Source organism: Doryrhamphus excisus, linkage group LG16 (genome assembly GCF_037039965.1).
Source record: "Doryrhamphus excisus strain RoL-2023G ecotype Guam linkage group LG16, RoL_Dexc_Guam_v1.1, whole genome shotgun sequence".
NCBI lineage: Eukaryota > Metazoa > Chordata > Actinopteri > Syngnathiformes > Syngnathidae > Doryrhamphus > Doryrhamphus excisus.
Window position 1 is genome coordinate 13,540,745 of NC_136372.1, and position 17,378 is coordinate 13,558,122.

General features: G+C 46.8%; 2 protein-coding genes across 4 annotated transcripts in view; both read left to right on the forward strand.

Annotated features, from left to right (window-relative positions):
- The first annotated feature begins 196 nt into the window (after nucleotides 1-196).
- Nucleotides 197-10,821, forward strand: srlb (sarcalumenin b). 2 transcript variants are annotated; one of them, XM_078797329.1, is made up of 8 exons: nucleotides 197-213; nucleotides 1,516-1,629; nucleotides 6,023-6,118; nucleotides 6,916-7,011; nucleotides 7,306-7,341; nucleotides 7,937-8,053; nucleotides 9,465-9,698; nucleotides 9,769-10,821. In XM_078797329.1, exons 2-8 carry the CDS (start codon nucleotides 1,545-1,547, stop codon nucleotides 10,578-10,580), a joined length of 1,476 nt encoding a protein of 491 aa, XP_078653455.1. In that variant the 5' UTR covers nucleotides 197-213; nucleotides 1,516-1,544; the 3' UTR covers nucleotides 10,581-10,821. The 2 variants fall into 2 exon arrangements, with proteins under 2 accessions (XP_078653455.1, XP_057904767.1); XM_058048784.2 differs by lacking the exon at nucleotides 7,306-7,341 and having other exon boundaries at nucleotides 9,769-10,819.
- A 2,948-nt stretch (nucleotides 10,822-13,769) lies between these two features.
- adcy9b (adenylate cyclase 9b) overlaps nucleotides 13,770-17,378 on the forward strand; it is a 50,079-nt gene continuing 46,470 nt past the window's right edge. Inside the window, exons 1-2 of one of the 2 annotated variants that reach the window (XM_078797325.1) lie at nucleotides 13,770-13,895; nucleotides 14,067-16,786. In XM_078797325.1, coding sequence (XP_078653451.1) covers nucleotides 14,980-16,786 — 1,807 coding nt within the window. In that variant the 5' untranslated portion in view covers nucleotides 13,770-13,895; nucleotides 14,067-14,979. The remainder of the gene's footprint in view (nucleotides 13,896-14,066; nucleotides 16,787-17,378) is intronic. The other variant, XM_078797326.1, reaches the window with a different exon arrangement.

Sequence of the window (17,378 nt, forward strand, 5' to 3'; positions counted from 1 at the left end):
TTAAAAATAATACGGCATTTAAAGAACAACACTTGACTGGAGTATGATGAGTTTTAGACGCTGACGGCCACGGCGGCTAACGTAGCCAAGTGGCTAACAGTTTGTTTTTGGCTAAGCTAATGCCCCAAAGTGTTGCATTCGTTGGAAGAGTTGAACAATGGAAGACACCAGGTTCGACAAAGTATCCTTAAAGATGTGCCTTGTCTTCAAAAAGTAAGTCAAATATGTTTTGGGCCGAATTAAAGTGCTTTTAAGCTTCATTTTTTTCATATCATAAACTAGCCATTAGCAGGGGTGTGTAGCTCATGAAAGAAATGACGTTAATTGATGAATAATTATTAATTTTGGATTCAAAGTTTATTTTTTGAGAGATGGTTTGAAATATTGTGAGTGAAATAAGTGAAATTAGAGATTCCAGCTTATAAATAAACAACCCCGATACCAGCTTTCCTGGTAGAATAATAAAAAGATCTACTTCCGGTGTTGTTAAAACTACAAATATTCTGACTTCTGGTCAAATGACAGCTTTCTTTTCATTTACTGTCGTAAAATGACTTATTTCCAGAACATTACAGCTATGAAAACATAAATCCTAAAGTCTTAGGATAGGCTCATGACTTTTAAATGTTAAATGTATGACTATTACTACTTCTTTTTTTCCTACTTTTTCTTGCAAAATTCCTACAACTTCCACTGGTGAAATAACACACACATATATATCTATATAACAACATATAATTTGGTGGTTGGTTTTCTCTTCAAATGACAATAATTCTGACTTAATGTTTTGATTTTTTTTTTATTCCGCGTTTTATTCTAGCCAAGGTGGAGGTGCTAAATGTTTTTAGGACGAGCGAGCAGTGCATGGCGGACATGCAGTGGTGAGAAAGCGCAGTATTATTTGCAGTGGAGATGTTGATTCCTTGAGGAGTGCAGAGATTACAGCGTGTCTGCCGCTGGCTGATAGAAAGCTAATCCGCCTTCTGTGAGCTGTGTCAGGGATTTTGGGTTGACTAGGGGGTCCACGTGTCCCACACGTACCCCCTCTTCATCCTACACACAGACAATGTAGCGTCCATATTCAACCTGACACTAATATAGTAGCATTTTACATAGAAAAGTGACATATTGATATCGCACATCACCACATTGTGCTGCAAATTTTGCACAATTCCAACATAAATCTCATAAAACACCAACTTTCTTTTGATGGCTTATTTTCTCATACATCGTTCTGATATTTAGTAGTAGAATGCAAGTTTTTCCCTGAAGTGTACTTACTTGAGAACTTCCTTCTTGCATGGTGTATTCATGTCGAGAGTAATATTTGTTGCTATGAAAATACTTTTAATTTGTACTAATAAGTTGATGTTGGTGGTGGAGGCGTGCGCTGTGACCTCTACGCGTCAGCTGCTGGTCCACGTAGGCATGCAATGACACCTACAACAACACACACACACCAGCTGGCACTCTGAAGCCCCGCCTCCTCTCCCCGCCTGCCCTTTAACCTTCTAGCCGCCTGGGTATATATAGCGGGTACCACTATGAGAGGTCTCCTGGCAGCCATCATGAAGGGTACCGTCTCCATCTGCTGTTTTGTCTCCCTGCTGCTTTTGCAGGCCACAGCAGGTAAGGACCAACAACACACACACACACACACACACACTTGTTGCCGGTGTTTTTTGTGGTTGAAATGTGCGTTGATGATGGTGATTTGAAGGCCTGCTTTTATATGCTTTGATTGGATATGGAAGCTTCCAGATGGAACAGTCTTGTCATGGAGACACCAGTGGCTTAAGTGGGCCTATCATTGCCCCCGCCACTCAAATCAGTTCATAATGAAACTGGAGTGGTGTGTTATTTTTAAAAAGTGAGCTGGTGTGAGAAATGGAGGCGAATTAGGCGATATGATGATATGTTGGGGATTACGGCTGCTTCTCAAGATGACATCCTGTCGGAGTGGAATATCTCCACCAGCCCAACACACTCCCAAATAGGACAGGGACCCGCACCGGGGCGACGTACCCTTGCGCGTGTCACCCTTGTCCGCCCTTGGGATGGCGTTGAGCTGGGCAGCCCGTCGTCGCCCGCCAGGCCTTTTTATTCCGGGCTGCCGTCAGGTGTCTAAGATTGGAAGGCGCTCCTGTAACCCAACACTGCAGTTCCTCCTCTCGGCCTCAGCGCTCGCCTTTCCGTACGCCGCGCAGCTGCTGTCACAATCGCAATTTATTCCCAGCCCTTGGCCTTGTAGGGACATGCATTCTCCAAGCGGGAGGGGCCTTCCTTCAGCGCCGTGCGGCTGTGCAGGTGACCCAGCCACCCCACAATCCCTGACAACAAAATACAGAGCAATGGAATTCACAAAATGATGGATACATGTTGAAATTATTCATAAGAACAAATGAAGAATAATCTAGCGCTAATCCTGATCTAACCATGGGGGAGCTGGAACTAGATAAAATCACAATAATGTCTAAATGTCTAAAAACAAAATTAAATATAAAGCAGAGGACATATTTTTTCAATGGTGTCATAAATAATTTCTTGAAACAATAACTGATCAATACAAAAATACAAGATGTGGTGGGCGTGGCTTCCGTGCGCTAAGCAGGAAGAGGGCGGGATTGTAGACCTGCTTAACTCTAACATAGAACAGTCATGCATCCATTTTCTTATCCTCACCTGGGTCACAGGTATGCTGGAGCCTATCCCAGCTGTCTTCAGGCGAGAGGCGGGGTACACCCTGGACTGGTGGCAGCTTTTAGTCAAATTAATTAATTAATTCATTCATTCATTTTCTACTGCTTTTCCTCACGAGGGTCCCGGGGGTGCTGGAGCCTATCCCAGCTGTCTTGGGGCAAGAGGTGGAGTACACCCTGGACTGGTCACCAGCCAATCACAGGGCACATATAGACCAAATAAATTCAATTCTGAAAATAATACATTAGTTAAAATGTTGTATTGTGGTGTTAAATGAAGTTTGCGCCTTTGGAAGTGAGCCCTGAAAAATGGCTCTGAATGCCTGGTCATTGTGATGTCACAGTTAGCCGGACTTTCCTTATATGGGCGTGCCCGAGGACAAGCTGAGTGGGGCCAATCACAGTGTAGTAGGCGTGCCCGGAGGCAGACCATGGGTGGACTCAATGAGAACAGAGCGTTTTTGGAAATCCAGTTGGAATGGGTGCAGATTATGGAAGATGTAGAAAGCTGTGTGCGGTTTATGGTGTAATGCTGCTCTAGAGGAGGCCACAGCTCAATACAAATGGCCGAAAATGAGCTAAATAAGTTTAATACAGTAGTAGTAGTTTAAATTGCTCTTTTTGTAAGCATGTTTGAGCCTTTCCGTGATCCCGTAGCTACTTGTGGGGCACTGAGGCTTGAGCCCCGTCAACTCTGCCTAGCAACAAAGGGGCCGCCTTACGCCCATGCTGCAAAATGTGTAAATATAGGTTAGTATGGTAAAGTTTCCATCATACCGAGGTTGTTCAGTGGTGGCAAGGAATGGAACCAGAGACCAGTTGCTTTCGAGAGCGTTTATGAAGCGCGTCACGCCAAACAATCGGTGCCATTACGTAACGAGAATGGAAAAAGAAAGGTGCCGAAGCTCTATGTGATCCCCTCTAGTGGAATGTGGCGTGTGCGGGACATCCCTGTGACCGCAGTAGCGTGTGTGTGGGTGGCGAGGGGGTGACCCCCCTCTGGGTTTTTCTTGTCTTGTAATGACGCCTTTCACCACACGGGGCGTCACTCTTCAAGATGGGCATTTTTTGCTGACGCCGTAGCTAGCAAGTTAGCATGAGGGTGCAGAAATAGCAGCGTAAAGACGCGGGCGTCCGTCGTTAGCAAGGACAGCCCGTGTCCTCTGTTAGCGCACGGACATCACGTCAACACCTCAGCGTCTTTGCCCTCGGAGGACCCTCTCAGCGTGTCTAACATGGAGTATAAGTGAATGTGATATTTACTGCATATTTAGCAGACGTGTCAGTGAGTCAGAACATTTAAAATAGGAACACCCCCACACCCCCCCACTCCCCTTCCCAGCTCCTGTGTCCGTCTTTTGACCCATTGTGGGTCTATTTCTGACCTATAGGGGAGCTCCACGGGCCGTGCCACCTGTTACCATCCGCCAACCAGCCTGTGCCAGCGCTCTTTCTGGCACACTCTCCCTTTTAGAAAGACCTGCAACCTTCTTTATGTTACGCCACGTCGTAGATGTGAGGAATTCAATTTCAAAACTGACGTATAGGACTACACTTGATGCTTTTGTGTTTATGTGCTCCTAATGAACTTCTTTACTTGATGAAATTCACCAAGCAACAAATAGCAAACCAGGTAAAAGAAGCAGAGCAGTGATGTAGTCTTACTTTGCATCGCATGTTAGCTTGATAAATACTGCTGAGGACTGAATCAGGCCCATGATTTGAATGGTTGCATTGTATAAACACGGTGTTGTGTTTGTGTGCACACCTGTAAATGTTATATACGCTAATTCCGTGATGGAATGCTCGTAAAATGATGGCCTTTATCCCTGCATTATGTTTGCATAACAACATTCCGTTCGGATGTACCGATACCCGATAGAATGTTTCCCCCCAAACGGAGGCGCGGTTGTGTGGCAACGGCTTCAGCAGGAGCACATGGCGAACACGTGGTCTCCTGGACACTCAGGTCCTGCAGGGTTAATTTTGTGTCTGTGGGGCTTTGTGGAGCCGCCCACTGAGTAGACCGGAAGGTGTTAGCGAGGTGTGTTCACTGTGTCTTGTCTCCAGTCAAGCACGGTGGTCTGAGGCTGCACGAGTGCTGCCGACATGGGGGAGCTGAGGTTCACGGAGCGCAAACATGAATTCCAACATGTGCTGTGCCATGGCGAATTAGAGCCTGCCCCCCTCCATGGACTGCATGGCACACTCCACACCTCCAAGCTGAAGGTGTCGCTCGTGTGCTGCATTGTCTTTAAGTACACGGCTTTAGCAGTCATTCTTTCCTTGTGTTCTGGTCCCTGGCTCTGGTTTCTCTTGTTCTCACGCCGTGTTGAGAGAAATATAACCCCGGCGTATTTTTAGCAGCTTGACTCAGGGAGAATCAGTGGTGCCGCGTCCTTCCTCAACCAGCGGCCGCACGCTGTTTGCTATGAAAGCTTTTCCTTCTGATGCAAGTTTGGGATCCTGCTGCTTAAATGGTTCATCCACGAGACAGTTTCAGAGTGAATAATGCATATTCACAAATATTTTGAGATGACTCAATTCATTTTTTTTGTCAACGTTAAGGATGAAATATAATATATTTTAAGTATACCTTTTAACTGAGATCATCCATCATTCCATTGTCTATGCTGCTTATGCTAGGATCATGGAGGGTATGCTGGAGAATACATTTTTTTCATTGTTTCACAAATAAACCAAATACTGGTTTACATTTTTTTGGGGGGGGGGGGGGTAACTTTTAGCTAAAATATACACAATCCCTAAAATGATGTCCGTATGCCGTACCTCCACAGCTGCTGCTGTATCATCTTTAACAAAGGTGCTGTAAATATGGTGGAAACATGTTCACAACTCTATGAGGGGATCTCCTAGCCCCCCCCCCCCTCCACACGCTAGACCACCCCGAGCATACACACACAGCTCCACCCCCGAACACGCTTGTCAGGCGGGACAAACCTGGGCACTGACAGGTCTGTGATTGGCGGCTAAATGCGGAGGAGAAAAGACCAGATGATTGGCCGTGGTTGCTTCTCATCTCTTATCTCCAAAGCCCATTGTGATGCCAAACAAATGTCTGTTTATTTTCAGGGCTTGCCTTCTATATAAAGCGCTGAGTGCACTAACAGCTGGGATCTAAGTCATCCGATAGCCCTCAAAGCTGGACGCGACAGCACGGGTCCTGTCAGTCGGGATGTCGCTCGGACTGAATCACAAAGCAGAAAATATTACAAACCCTTCTGGTTGTTATGTCATACACGCCGTCACATGAAAAGATGTATTGAAACAGCCTGATGTGTGTCTGTGACTGTCCCCTGCAGAGGAAGAAGAAGAATTCACCGCCGTCCTCCGAGACAGATCTCACATCGAGGAGACGCTGCGCTTCGCCACCGAGGAGAAAGCAGCAGACTATGCAGGTAAAGAAGTGATCCAAAAACAGGGCTGCCAGCAGATGGTGCTGTTGCTCTCACTTTTCCTGCATTATTTTACCATGCATACAGAAAAAGCGGTACCTTGGTTAACGTCCGCCTCGGTTAGCGTGGTTTTTGGTTAACATCCAAATTACAAATGCAAATACTTTGCCTTGGCTTGCGTTGGCCTGCTTGTTTATTGTCCAGGATACAGTCTGGTTTGTTTATGCCGCCATCTTGGATCACGCAGCTAAAGATGAAATCTGGCTGTACTTGACACGTGATGTGCTGCGGGCGCCATTTTGGAGCAAAATACACGGACCGCACAAAACAGAAACATTTTGGGACAAAAAACAAGAATATGAACTTAAAACTGAGATCTCACCCTGCAAAAAAACACTCCATCTATACATTTTCGATGGCGCTTGTCCTCGCTAGCGTAGCGGTGGTATGCTGGAGTCTATCCCAGCTGACCAGTTAAGCTAACGTGCATATTTTTGGAATGTGGGAGGAAAGCAGAGTACACAGAGAAAATCCATGCACGCACAGGAAGAACAGAGATGACCAAGCGGAGATTCCAACCCTGTTTGGCCAACATGATAACCACTCGTCCACCGTATTACACATATTACAAAATATCATTAACAATATACAGTATAGCCCACAATATAAATACACACAGACATTGCATGCATATGCATAGAGTGTTATGTTGCATTGCCTTGGCTCTTTTTTTATATAAATAAACTTATTTGCTGCTTGTTTATTATGTTGACGTTATCGCACACATCTTTGTTCCGCAGCGGCTCTACAGAGGTTACGGAAGATCTACCACGGCTCCATCAAGCCCATGGAGCAGGCCTACAAGTACAACGAGCTGAGGCAGCACGAGATCTCAGGTAGTGCTGAGGCTTGGGGGTCGGCCGTGGCTCTGTTTGCTTTGGGTTGGACACATTTTACACCTTCTTATGTACGTTGTCATATTTACATCCATTTTCATTCCACTTACCAACCTTCCATTTGAAAAGTTCCTATTCATAAATGCCTTTTTGCTCTACGTTAACCCTTGAAGTTGAGCACATATCTTTGAGTAATTCCAACTACGGGAAGAATATTCCAGCCAGGATCTCCCACCCATCCATACTCCCTCCCTCACCGTGCTCTCCTCACTCTCCCAACCCCTCATCTAACAGCCTACCCTGGACGAACCCTGGGGGACGCAGCCACAGGTGGGTGTGGGCGGGGCTTAGCTGTGCATGGCACCGCCCCTTCCTTGCCACCCCACTTAGTGGGCCACAACAATAGGTACACGTCTTAATCGTTCTCAAGCACAACACGATCTGACGACGCTGTCACTGAAAACCTTGCACAGGTGTACCTAATGTTGCGGCCAATAGTAGCAATATGTGCGGGAGGGGGAGGGGGGGTTGCATGTGCACTTGTGGCTTCCAGCTGAAGTATGAATGGGTTTGGAGGAGTGCAGCATCACAACATGTGTTGCTCATCTTTGGCTGATTTCATTCTGGTGGGGGGGGGCAAGCTCAACTTACACAACCTTTCCAAACATATCAACATTACACCCGTTTCGTAACGCTGCTAAAAAAGCACTGCTTGCATTGTAGCTGTGCGCTCTTGGGTGTACAGCAGAGCCGGCCAGACCCAATGTGGCGCCTTGATGACTTTATATGTACAGCATAGCCATAGAAACTGTACTCTCGTGCTTCAATATTGTCTATTATTATATTTATAAACATGTTTTGACTGAACTCCAGACGTCCACAGTCAAGATTTGAATCTAATCTGCAGTGTATGATTTTCCCACAGATGGAGAAATCACATCAAAGCCCATGGTGCTGTTCCTGGGACCGTGGAGCGTAGGAAAGTCCTCCATGATTAATTACCTCCTGGGCTTGAGCGACAGCCCCTATCAGCTCTACACAGGTATTGTATTGTATTATATATTATATATTATATATTATATATTATATATTATATATTATATATTATATATTATATATTATATATTATATATTATATATTATATATTATATATTATATATTATATATAAGGTATTGTTGCTCAGTTCATTCATTCATTCAGTCATTCATTTTCTACCGCTTATCCTCACGAGTGCTGGAGCCTATCCCAGCTGTCTTCAGCTGGCGAGAGGCGGGGTACACTCTGGACTGGTCGCCAGCCAATCACAGGGCACATATAGACAAACAACCATTCACACTCACATTCATACCTATGGACAATTTGGAGTCGCCAATTAACCTAGCATGTTTTTGGAATCCGGAGTACCCGGAGAGGGCTGCACTTGGAGAAAAGAAGGGAGAAAAATTTGGAGATGAAATAGATAACTAGAGATGAAGATTGGTAACTGTAAATTACCCTGGAATTGCTACCCTTATTATTGTGTGGAGTGTAAACTAGTCTAAAAATATATGTTTTGCCACTGTCGCAGCAGCAGCCCCAAAATGTATGTATGAACATCCAGCAGCAACACAACATTGTGATGGTGGTCAAGTGGTTAGCACGCAGACCTCACAGCTTGGAGACCAGGGTTCAATTCCACCCTCAACCATCAGTTTGCATGTTCTCCCCGTGCATGCGTGGGTTTTCTCCGCGTACTCCCACATTCCAAAAACATGCTAGGTTAATTGGCGACTCCAAATTGTCCATAGGTATGAATGTGAGTGTGAATGGTTGTTTGTCTATATGTGCCCTGTGATTGGCTGGCCAGGGTGGACCCCGCCTCTCGCCCGAAGACAACTGGGATAGGCTCCAGCTCCCCCACGACACTGGTGAGGATAAGCGTTGGAAAATGAATGAATGAATGTAACTGAAACCAGGCTGCACGCCGAACGAGCGGTTAGCACGCAGGCTACACAGCTAGGAGACCCAAGTTCAATTCCACCCTCGGCCATCTCTGTGGGTTTTCTCCGGGTACTCCGCTTTCCTCCCACATTCCAAAAACATGCTAGGTTAATTGGTGACTCCAAATTGTCCATAGGTATGAATGTGAGTGTGAATGGTTGTTTGTCTATATGTGCCCTGTGATTGGCTGGCCACCAGTCCAGGGTGTACCCCGCCTCTCGACTGAAGACAGCTGGGACAGGCTCCAGCACCCCCCGCAACCCTCGTGAGGATAAGCGGTAGAAAATGAATGAATGCATGCATGCACGGGGAGAACATGCAAACTCCACACAGAGATGACCGAGGGTGGGATTGAACTCGGGTCTCCTAGCTGTGAGGTCTGCACGCTAACCACTCGAACGCCGTGCAGCCCCTCAATTCATTCATCAACTACAATCCAAGCCAAATATTCTCATGGTCGTTGGTCCGCAGGAGCTGAGCCTACTACCTCTGAGTTCACCGTCATCATGCACGGAGAGAAGATCCGCTCCGTGGAGGGCATCGTGATGGCGGCAGACAGCTCTCGGTCCTTCTCCCCCCTGGAGAAATTTGGGCAAAACTTCCTGGAAAAGTTGATCGGAATTGAGATGCCGCACAAGCTGCTGGAACGCGTGACCTTTGTGGACACGCCCGGAATCATAGAGAACCGCAAGCAGCAGGAGAGAGGTAAAGCCGGTGTTTGGGACGAGGTGCGTTGGTGGAGTCATCGGTGACATCCTTCCTCTCCTTCGTCCAGGGTACCCCTTCAACGATGTCTGTCAGTGGTTCATCGACCGCGCCGATCTGATCTTTGTGGTGTTCGACCCCACCAAGCTGGACGTGGGACTGGAGCTCGAGATGCTGTTCCGTCAACTCAAGGGCCGCGAGTCCCAGATCCGCATCATCCTCAACAAGGCTGACAACCTGGCCACCCAGGACCTGATGCGAGTCTACGGAGCTCTTTTCTGGAGCTTGGCGCCGCTCATCAACGTGACGGAGCCCCCCCGCGTCTACGTCAGCTCTTTCTGGCCCTACGACTACGCTCCCGACACCAGCCGCGAGCTCTTCAAGCGGGAGGAGATCTCCCTCCTGGAGGATCTCAACCAGGTGATTGAGAACCGCATGGAGAACAAAATCGCCTTCATCCGCCAGCACGGCATCCGCGTTCGCATCCACGGCCTCCTGGTGGACCGCTACGTCCAGACCTTTAAGGACAAGATGAGCTTCTTCAGCGACCCGGAGCTTGTCTTCAAGGAGATTGTGGACGACCCGGACAAGTTCTACATATTCAAATCCATCCTGGCCAAGACCAACGTCAGCAAGTTCGACCTGCCTAACCGCGACGCATACCGCGACTTCTTCGGGATCAACCCGATCACCAACTTCAAACCCCTTTCGTCCCAATGCTCCTACATCGGAGGCTGCCTGCTGGATAAGATCGAGAAAGCCATCACCAACGAGTTGCCCGCTCTCCTGAGCAGCATCAACTCGGGCAAACAGCCCGGACTTTCTTCTTGTGAGGTCACCGGCTGCGGGGAGAAACCCAAAAACCGTTACCGAAAGAACTGAAGAGGTAACTTGAGTGGGGAGGAAGGAAGACGACGGAGGAAGAAGGTGAAGAAAAAAGTTGCCAGACGAAGGGCCTGTGATTGTTGAGGGGGGAAAAAAAGGATATTAGCGTTTTATTTTCCTCAGAAGATGCATTTAGGGACTGTGGGGGTGAGACGGACAGTGGGAGGGGGCGGGCTGTTGTGTGATAAAGGCAGCTTAAGGAAACAAGTGCTGATTAGTTTTGTTCAAATACTCTGCTCTATTTGACGCAGAGGACTGTGCATGGGATTCTGGGCTTCGGGGATGGGGGAACGGGGGGGTACTGATGTGGAAAAAAAAAACAAAACAGATTGCAGATCAATCCAATACCAGCTCCCTTGTATGTGAATAAAATGGGACGTGGAAACAGGTGTTGCAAATTTGTGTTACAGCAGGTTTGATTCCAGACGCTTTGAGATGTGTCTTCTGTGGGTGCTATACACGCCTGTGTTTGGGGTGACTTCCAAATCCTGACCGCAGCTCATCTTGCATGTTCTAGTGCACCAAGAACCCACCTCACAAACAAATATTTGGCGTTTTTGGTACCACATGCAGGTTTAGCTGCCCACCCAATCACATTTTACCTTGCATGTTCTAGAGAAGGGATTCTCAAACTTTGATCAAAAAGTTATTACTCTGCAAGTATTATTGTTTTTGCTACTTTTGCTTAGCCACATTACGACTACAGGTCGTACAGGCGTATGAAGCTAAACCTGAATCATTTGAATTCAATTTCAGTGAATCTGACGTTGGGGGCGGCACAGCGGTCTAGTGGTTAGCGCGCAGACCTCACAGCTAGGAGACCAGGGTTCAATTCCACCCTCGGCCATCTCTGTGTGGAGTTTGCAAGTTCTCCCTGTGAATGCGTGGGTTTCCTCCAAATTGTCCATAGGTATGAATGTGAGTGTGAATGGTTGTTTGTCTATATGTGCACTGTGATTGGCTGGCGACCAGTCCAGGGTGTACCCTGCCTCTCGCCCGATGACAGCTGGGATAGGCTCCAGCACCCCCGCGACCCTCGTGAGGAAAAAGCGGTAGAAAATGAATGAATGAATGAATGAATCTTACGTTCGTATTTGTACCATTATTTCATATGTATATATCTCTTATATCATTTCTATTTGCATACTACATAAAGCGGGCGGCACGGCGGTCTAGTGGTTAGCGCGCAGACCTCACAGCTAGGAGACCAGGGTTCAATTCCACCCTCGGCCATCTCTGTGTGGAGTTTGCTTGATCTCCCCATGCATGCGTGGGTTTTCGCCGGGTACTCCGGTTTCCTCCCACATTCCAAAAACATGCTAGGTTAATTGGCCACTCCAAATTGTCCATAGGTATGAATGTGAGTGTGAATGGTTGTTTGTCTATACGTATGTGCCCTGTGATTGGCTGGCGACCAGTCCAGAGTGTACCCCGCCTCTCGCCAGCTGACCCTCGTGAGGAAAAGCGGTAAAGCCTGCGTACCACAGTTTGAGAATCCATACTCTTAACTCGCCGTCCAGTTGACAGCCTGCCAAATGTGATGGAAGCAGAGGTCAGGGTTCAACGCTCATCTTGAGTTTTCAGGGTTGGGTTTACTTCTTGAAATCCTGGTCTTACGTATTATTTTTCTTACAATCTGGCATCATTGTGTTATTAGTAATGTTTTCCTTCATCAATAAGCTTTTCCAGATTGTTTTTCTTCTGGCTGAATGACTGTGAGGAACCACGCTCTGTTTTCCACTTACTCTGCATGTTATCAACATATTTATTGATCTGATTGTGTGTGTGTGTGTGTGTGTGTGTGTGTGTAGACCTTCCAAATGGTCATTGAAGTAGGCGCTCCTACTGCTAGCCTTTTGCCAAAGTGGGGCTGCAAGGCCAGCACCACAGGGTGGAAGGGCCACAGACTCCTGAGTTGAGTCCTGACCTCTGTGGAAAGAAGACGCCGAGCATGGACATGCGCAGTAACTTCCTGTTTTGTGACACAGGGAGTTTCTGGTTTTGTGTAAGGAATATAAGATTGTGCAGGTAAGTAGATAAGGAACATTTCATTGACGAAAGGGAATACGTGTGCACCCCCCCCACCCTCTTTTCCCAACTAAACATCACATCTAAATGCAATCCAAGTCTGTTTTATTCATATTTTCTTGTGTGTTTCACAGGAGTTTTACACTGCAGTTTTATAAATGTCCACTAGAGAGTGCTGTGTAAAAGTGCAAAAAAAAGGCCCCTTAAAACAAGCAAGAATGAATAGTGATGTGTTGTGTCTTTTTGGCTATTGTTGAATATCTTAATTGACCTGTGAATTTGATTTGTGGTTCTTTTTGTTTTGCAATAAAAATCCCAAATAGACCCGTTTGAGTCTTCAACAATAAAGGTTTCTAATTGGCCAGGCCTAATTAGAGTTGGTGCTTTTTCTGCTTTAAACCCAAAAAAACAACAAAAAATGATGCATTTTCATTTTTCATAACAGCTCCCACCACCGAGCTTAGCTCAGTCTGTTTGAAGTCTGAATAGCCCGAGGTGCCAGCCTCTCACATTTCTTTTTAAAAGCATGCTTTTATTTATTGGACCTGCATTGCAGCACCAGTTTGCAGTGACTGGGAGTGATTGGTGTGTTGGTTAGTGTGTGTGGTACATTAATGGGTGTGAGAGTTAACTGGTATTAATATAACTAAAGCTAAACTGACAGGTTATCAATTAATGTATTCTTCCTAATTGATCATTACAGTCATGATGCAGTTACTGTATCCAAGTTGAGATAATGTACCTTTAAGAGATGTAATCGATGGCGTTTATTTTCCGTAATAAAAGGTCGTTAGACTCCCCCCTTTTCCCCTAATGTCTTCCCCCAATGTGTGTGTCATGCATACATACACATCTCAGACAGCAGTTAAGTTTGCACTGGCCAAGCTGCGGGGTAGCTTTTCAAAGTAAAAGTCAGTCTGAAGCTTCGGGGGAAGGATTTAGAAGGGTGTAAATATACAGTTACAGTTAGACGATTTCAGTGTTGTTTTTGACAACATTTACATTTAATCAATGTGAAGTCATACCAAACAATACCGCGTTTAGTGTGTACATAATGGTTAAAGGTACAGTACCACCAACGGCCTCCGGGTGTCAGTAATGCGCATTTCCAACTGTCAAAAGGACCCGCGAAGAAGACGTCACTACTTTTTATGCTAATGCTAACATTGTTGAGACTCCGTTGTGGCGGAATGTGTGGCGAAAACTTCAAAGAAAACGTTGCCAGATACAGATAAGGGGTTTCATTCAACTGCGTCGAGATTTCTACGCTTTTATACTGGCACGGTAGGCCGAAATAAGAGAGTTTGGCGATCGAATGTGTGGTATGTTTGCGGCACATGTGTTTTATTTTGAAAGGAATAGTCGGAAGTGTAGTGCGTGTACTTTACGCTTATGCCTCTCTCTCTCTCTCACACACACACACACACACACACACACAACACACACCCCTATCAGTAGACTGAAGATGCTTCTGCCGGGGAAGCTCACACAATGTCTCACGAAGGTGCTGGCAGGACGGGGAAGATGTGGGCGGAAAGCGGCGGCAGAAAACAATCCCATCTCGCAGTGGAAGAGGATGCAGCATGGATCTGATTTGAAGGTTTGAGCATTGCAAGCCTCCCCGTTCCCCCATTCATGTTGGACTGCAGGTATGAATAGCATCCTTTTCCAATTCAATTAATGGATGAAGGCAGCCTTGTTGCTGTTCTGACCTGTGGGACTGTGGTGTGGAAGGGAGGGGCTCTAAAAGAGTAGAGGTGGAGATTTGTTCATTAAATTAGATTCTCTGGAGGTTTTTTTGTGTGTGTCATCTGCAGGCAACTTAACTTCAGTGATGAGTGAGGATTGCGTTATTTTTTTTTTGCACACAAGACACTTCAAATATACCTGAAGGAGCCTCATATGCATATTTGCACAGATGAAAAACACTTCTCCTTTTGACCTCCGTGTACAAGGTCTCCCTGAAGACACAGCAGAGGTGACTCATTGGAGTGGAAAGACATGATAAGACAAGGACATATCCATGGGAATACTCTTCGTTAAGCTTAGAAATAAGAATGCTGGAGTTGCCTCAAAGTTGACTTAGTACCATTTTAGAAGGGCTGCCTCAATCAAATCAACAACAATTAACCGAAATCTGTTATTTCGTGTCCCCTTCGATGCTTAACCAATGAATGAAACCACGCTGATGTGCAGCGAGTGAGCTTAGCAGTGCGTCAAATCAAATGGGATTACGCAGGAATGCAGGGACTGACGTCAAGTGGGCCGTTGGATTAGTCAAAATCTCGGGCGACACTCCGAAGTGTTCTTATCAGCCATTTTCGTAGTTCCGCAGCTTCAAATCGTTTGGATTTCGAACACAACACCAATGGCGTCCCCACAACGTCAACAACTGTTGCCTCACAACACAGAAGTGAGCTGCGACTCGAGTGGCGAAGGCGGCGTCTCGGTTAGGATCGGGAGCAGCGTCAAACACAAGCACGGGGGCGGAGCATTGGGTTCCATCGGTGGTGCCTTCATGGCGGGTTCCAAGCACTGCAAGTACAGCATCTCCTCCAGTTGTAGCTCCGGGGAATCCGGAGTCAAGAGGACGTTTGTCAAGAGCCTCCGATCGCAGAAGAGGGTGCCTCAACTTTTCGAGAGATCTGCCGGTCACTTCTGGGACCCAAAGTTCGACTCCTCTATCCTGGAGGAAGCGTGCAGGGAACGATGTTTTCCTCAAACACAACGCCGTTTCCGTTATGTGCTTTTCTACCTAGCGACTACCGCCCTTCTTTGGGGTTTTTACTTTTCCGCCAACCCGTCCCGCTGCAGCAAAATAGCCTTTCTTATTCCCACGGCGTCCTTCCTTTTTTTCTGCCTCCTCCTCTTCCTGCTAACGTTTACAAAGTTCTACTCTCGCTGCTACAATCAAGCATCCCTGTTGCTCATCGTCGTCACCTTCATGCTGACCCTGGCCCCTCAGATCCAGACGTCAGGCTTCAGAGATCCAGAACTTCTCACTGATGTGATGGAGGTCGATGAGTTCAGCGGGGCGGCGCACAACCTATCCTACCTAAAGATTGTATCGGGTAGCGCTTGGCCTGTTTGTATCTCCCCCGTTGGCACCTTCTCACTCTGTATTGAAGTCCTCCTGTTGCTCTACAGCGTTCTTCATGTCCGACTTTTTGCTTCCGTTCTACTCGGGGTCCTCTACTCTGTCTGTTTTGAGATTTTGGGCTGGTTCCATGTAACCCAGACAGTTGGAAGTTTGAGTTTAGCCCCCGAAAAAGACTGGACCACTCTTCGATGGTTGGCACCGGCTAAAGCCTTGCTCCACCTTTGTGCCCACGCTATTGGTATTCATCTGTTCATTATGTCCGAGGTGCGGTCACGTAGCACCTTCCTCAAAGTGGGACAAGCTATCATGCACGGAAAGGACCTGGAAGTGGAGAAAGCCTTAAAAGAGCGAATGATCCACTCCGTCATGCCCCGGATCGTTGCCGACGAACTAATGAAGCAGGGTGACGAGGACATCGGGGACAATTCTGTGAAACGCTACTCCACAAGCGGCGCGGCTGCCGTCATCGCAAGCCCCAAGAGCAATAAACGCAAGAAGACCTCCATCCCTCGAGGTCAGATCATCTTCAGACCCTTCAACATGAAACGGATGGAACCCGTCAGTATCCTGTTTGCCGATATTGTTGGTTTTACAAAAATGTCCGCCAACAAATCGGCTCATGCTCTTGTAGGACTTCTTAACGACTTGTTCGGACGTTTTGATCGCTTGTGTGAGCTGACCGGCTGCGAGAAGATCAGCACCCTCGGGGACTGCTACTACTGTGTCGCTGGATGTCCCGAACCCAGACCTGATCATGCCTACTGCTGCGTGGAGATGGGCTTGGGCATGATCCAGGCTATCGAGCAGTTCTGCCAGGAGAAGAGGGAGATGGTGAACATGAGGGTGGGCGTCCACACCGGCACCGTACTGTGCGGCATCCTCGGCATGAAGCGCTTCAAGTTTGATGTTTGGTCCAACGACGTCAACCTGGCTAACCTGATGGAGCAGCTGGGTGTCGCCGGGAAGGTCCACCTCTCGCAGGCCACCGCCAACTTTCTCGACGATCGCTACCAGCATGAAGACGGACAGGTCAATGAGAGAATTGGACAAAGCGTGGTGGCGGACCAGCTCAAAGGTAGGTCAAAGTTCGAACTTGTCACTCTTAGCGATGTGGTAGTGATGGTTTGTGCTTGTATGCTAGCATGCATGTAACACAGCATTCATTAGACAAATGGTCAATGACTAATTGGTATTGCAATGGGCATTGAGCTTTGCGCTTTGAGCTACGGCCCGTTAGCAACTCTTTGCATGTTCCGCCTGTGTGTGGGTTTTCTCCAGGTACTACGGCTTCCTCCCACATTTCAAAAATATACCGTATTTTCTGGACTATAAGTCGCTCCGGAGTATAAGTCGTACAAGGCCAAAAATGTATAATTAGGTAGAAAAAAACATACATAAGTCGCATTTATTTTACGAACTACTTGACCAAAACAGACATTACGTCATTTTGGAAGGCAAGTTCTAACAATAAAAGAATAGATAACAGACTGAAAAGGTGTAAGCTATGCTAAGACAATGGTTATTCAGCTACACAGAAAAGGGATCTAGTGTTTATGTAAGAATTTTTTCATTCATAAGTCGCTCTGGAGTATAAGTCGTACAAGGCCAAAAATGCATAATTAGGTAGAATACAAAAAACATACATAAGTCGCACTGGAGTATAAGTC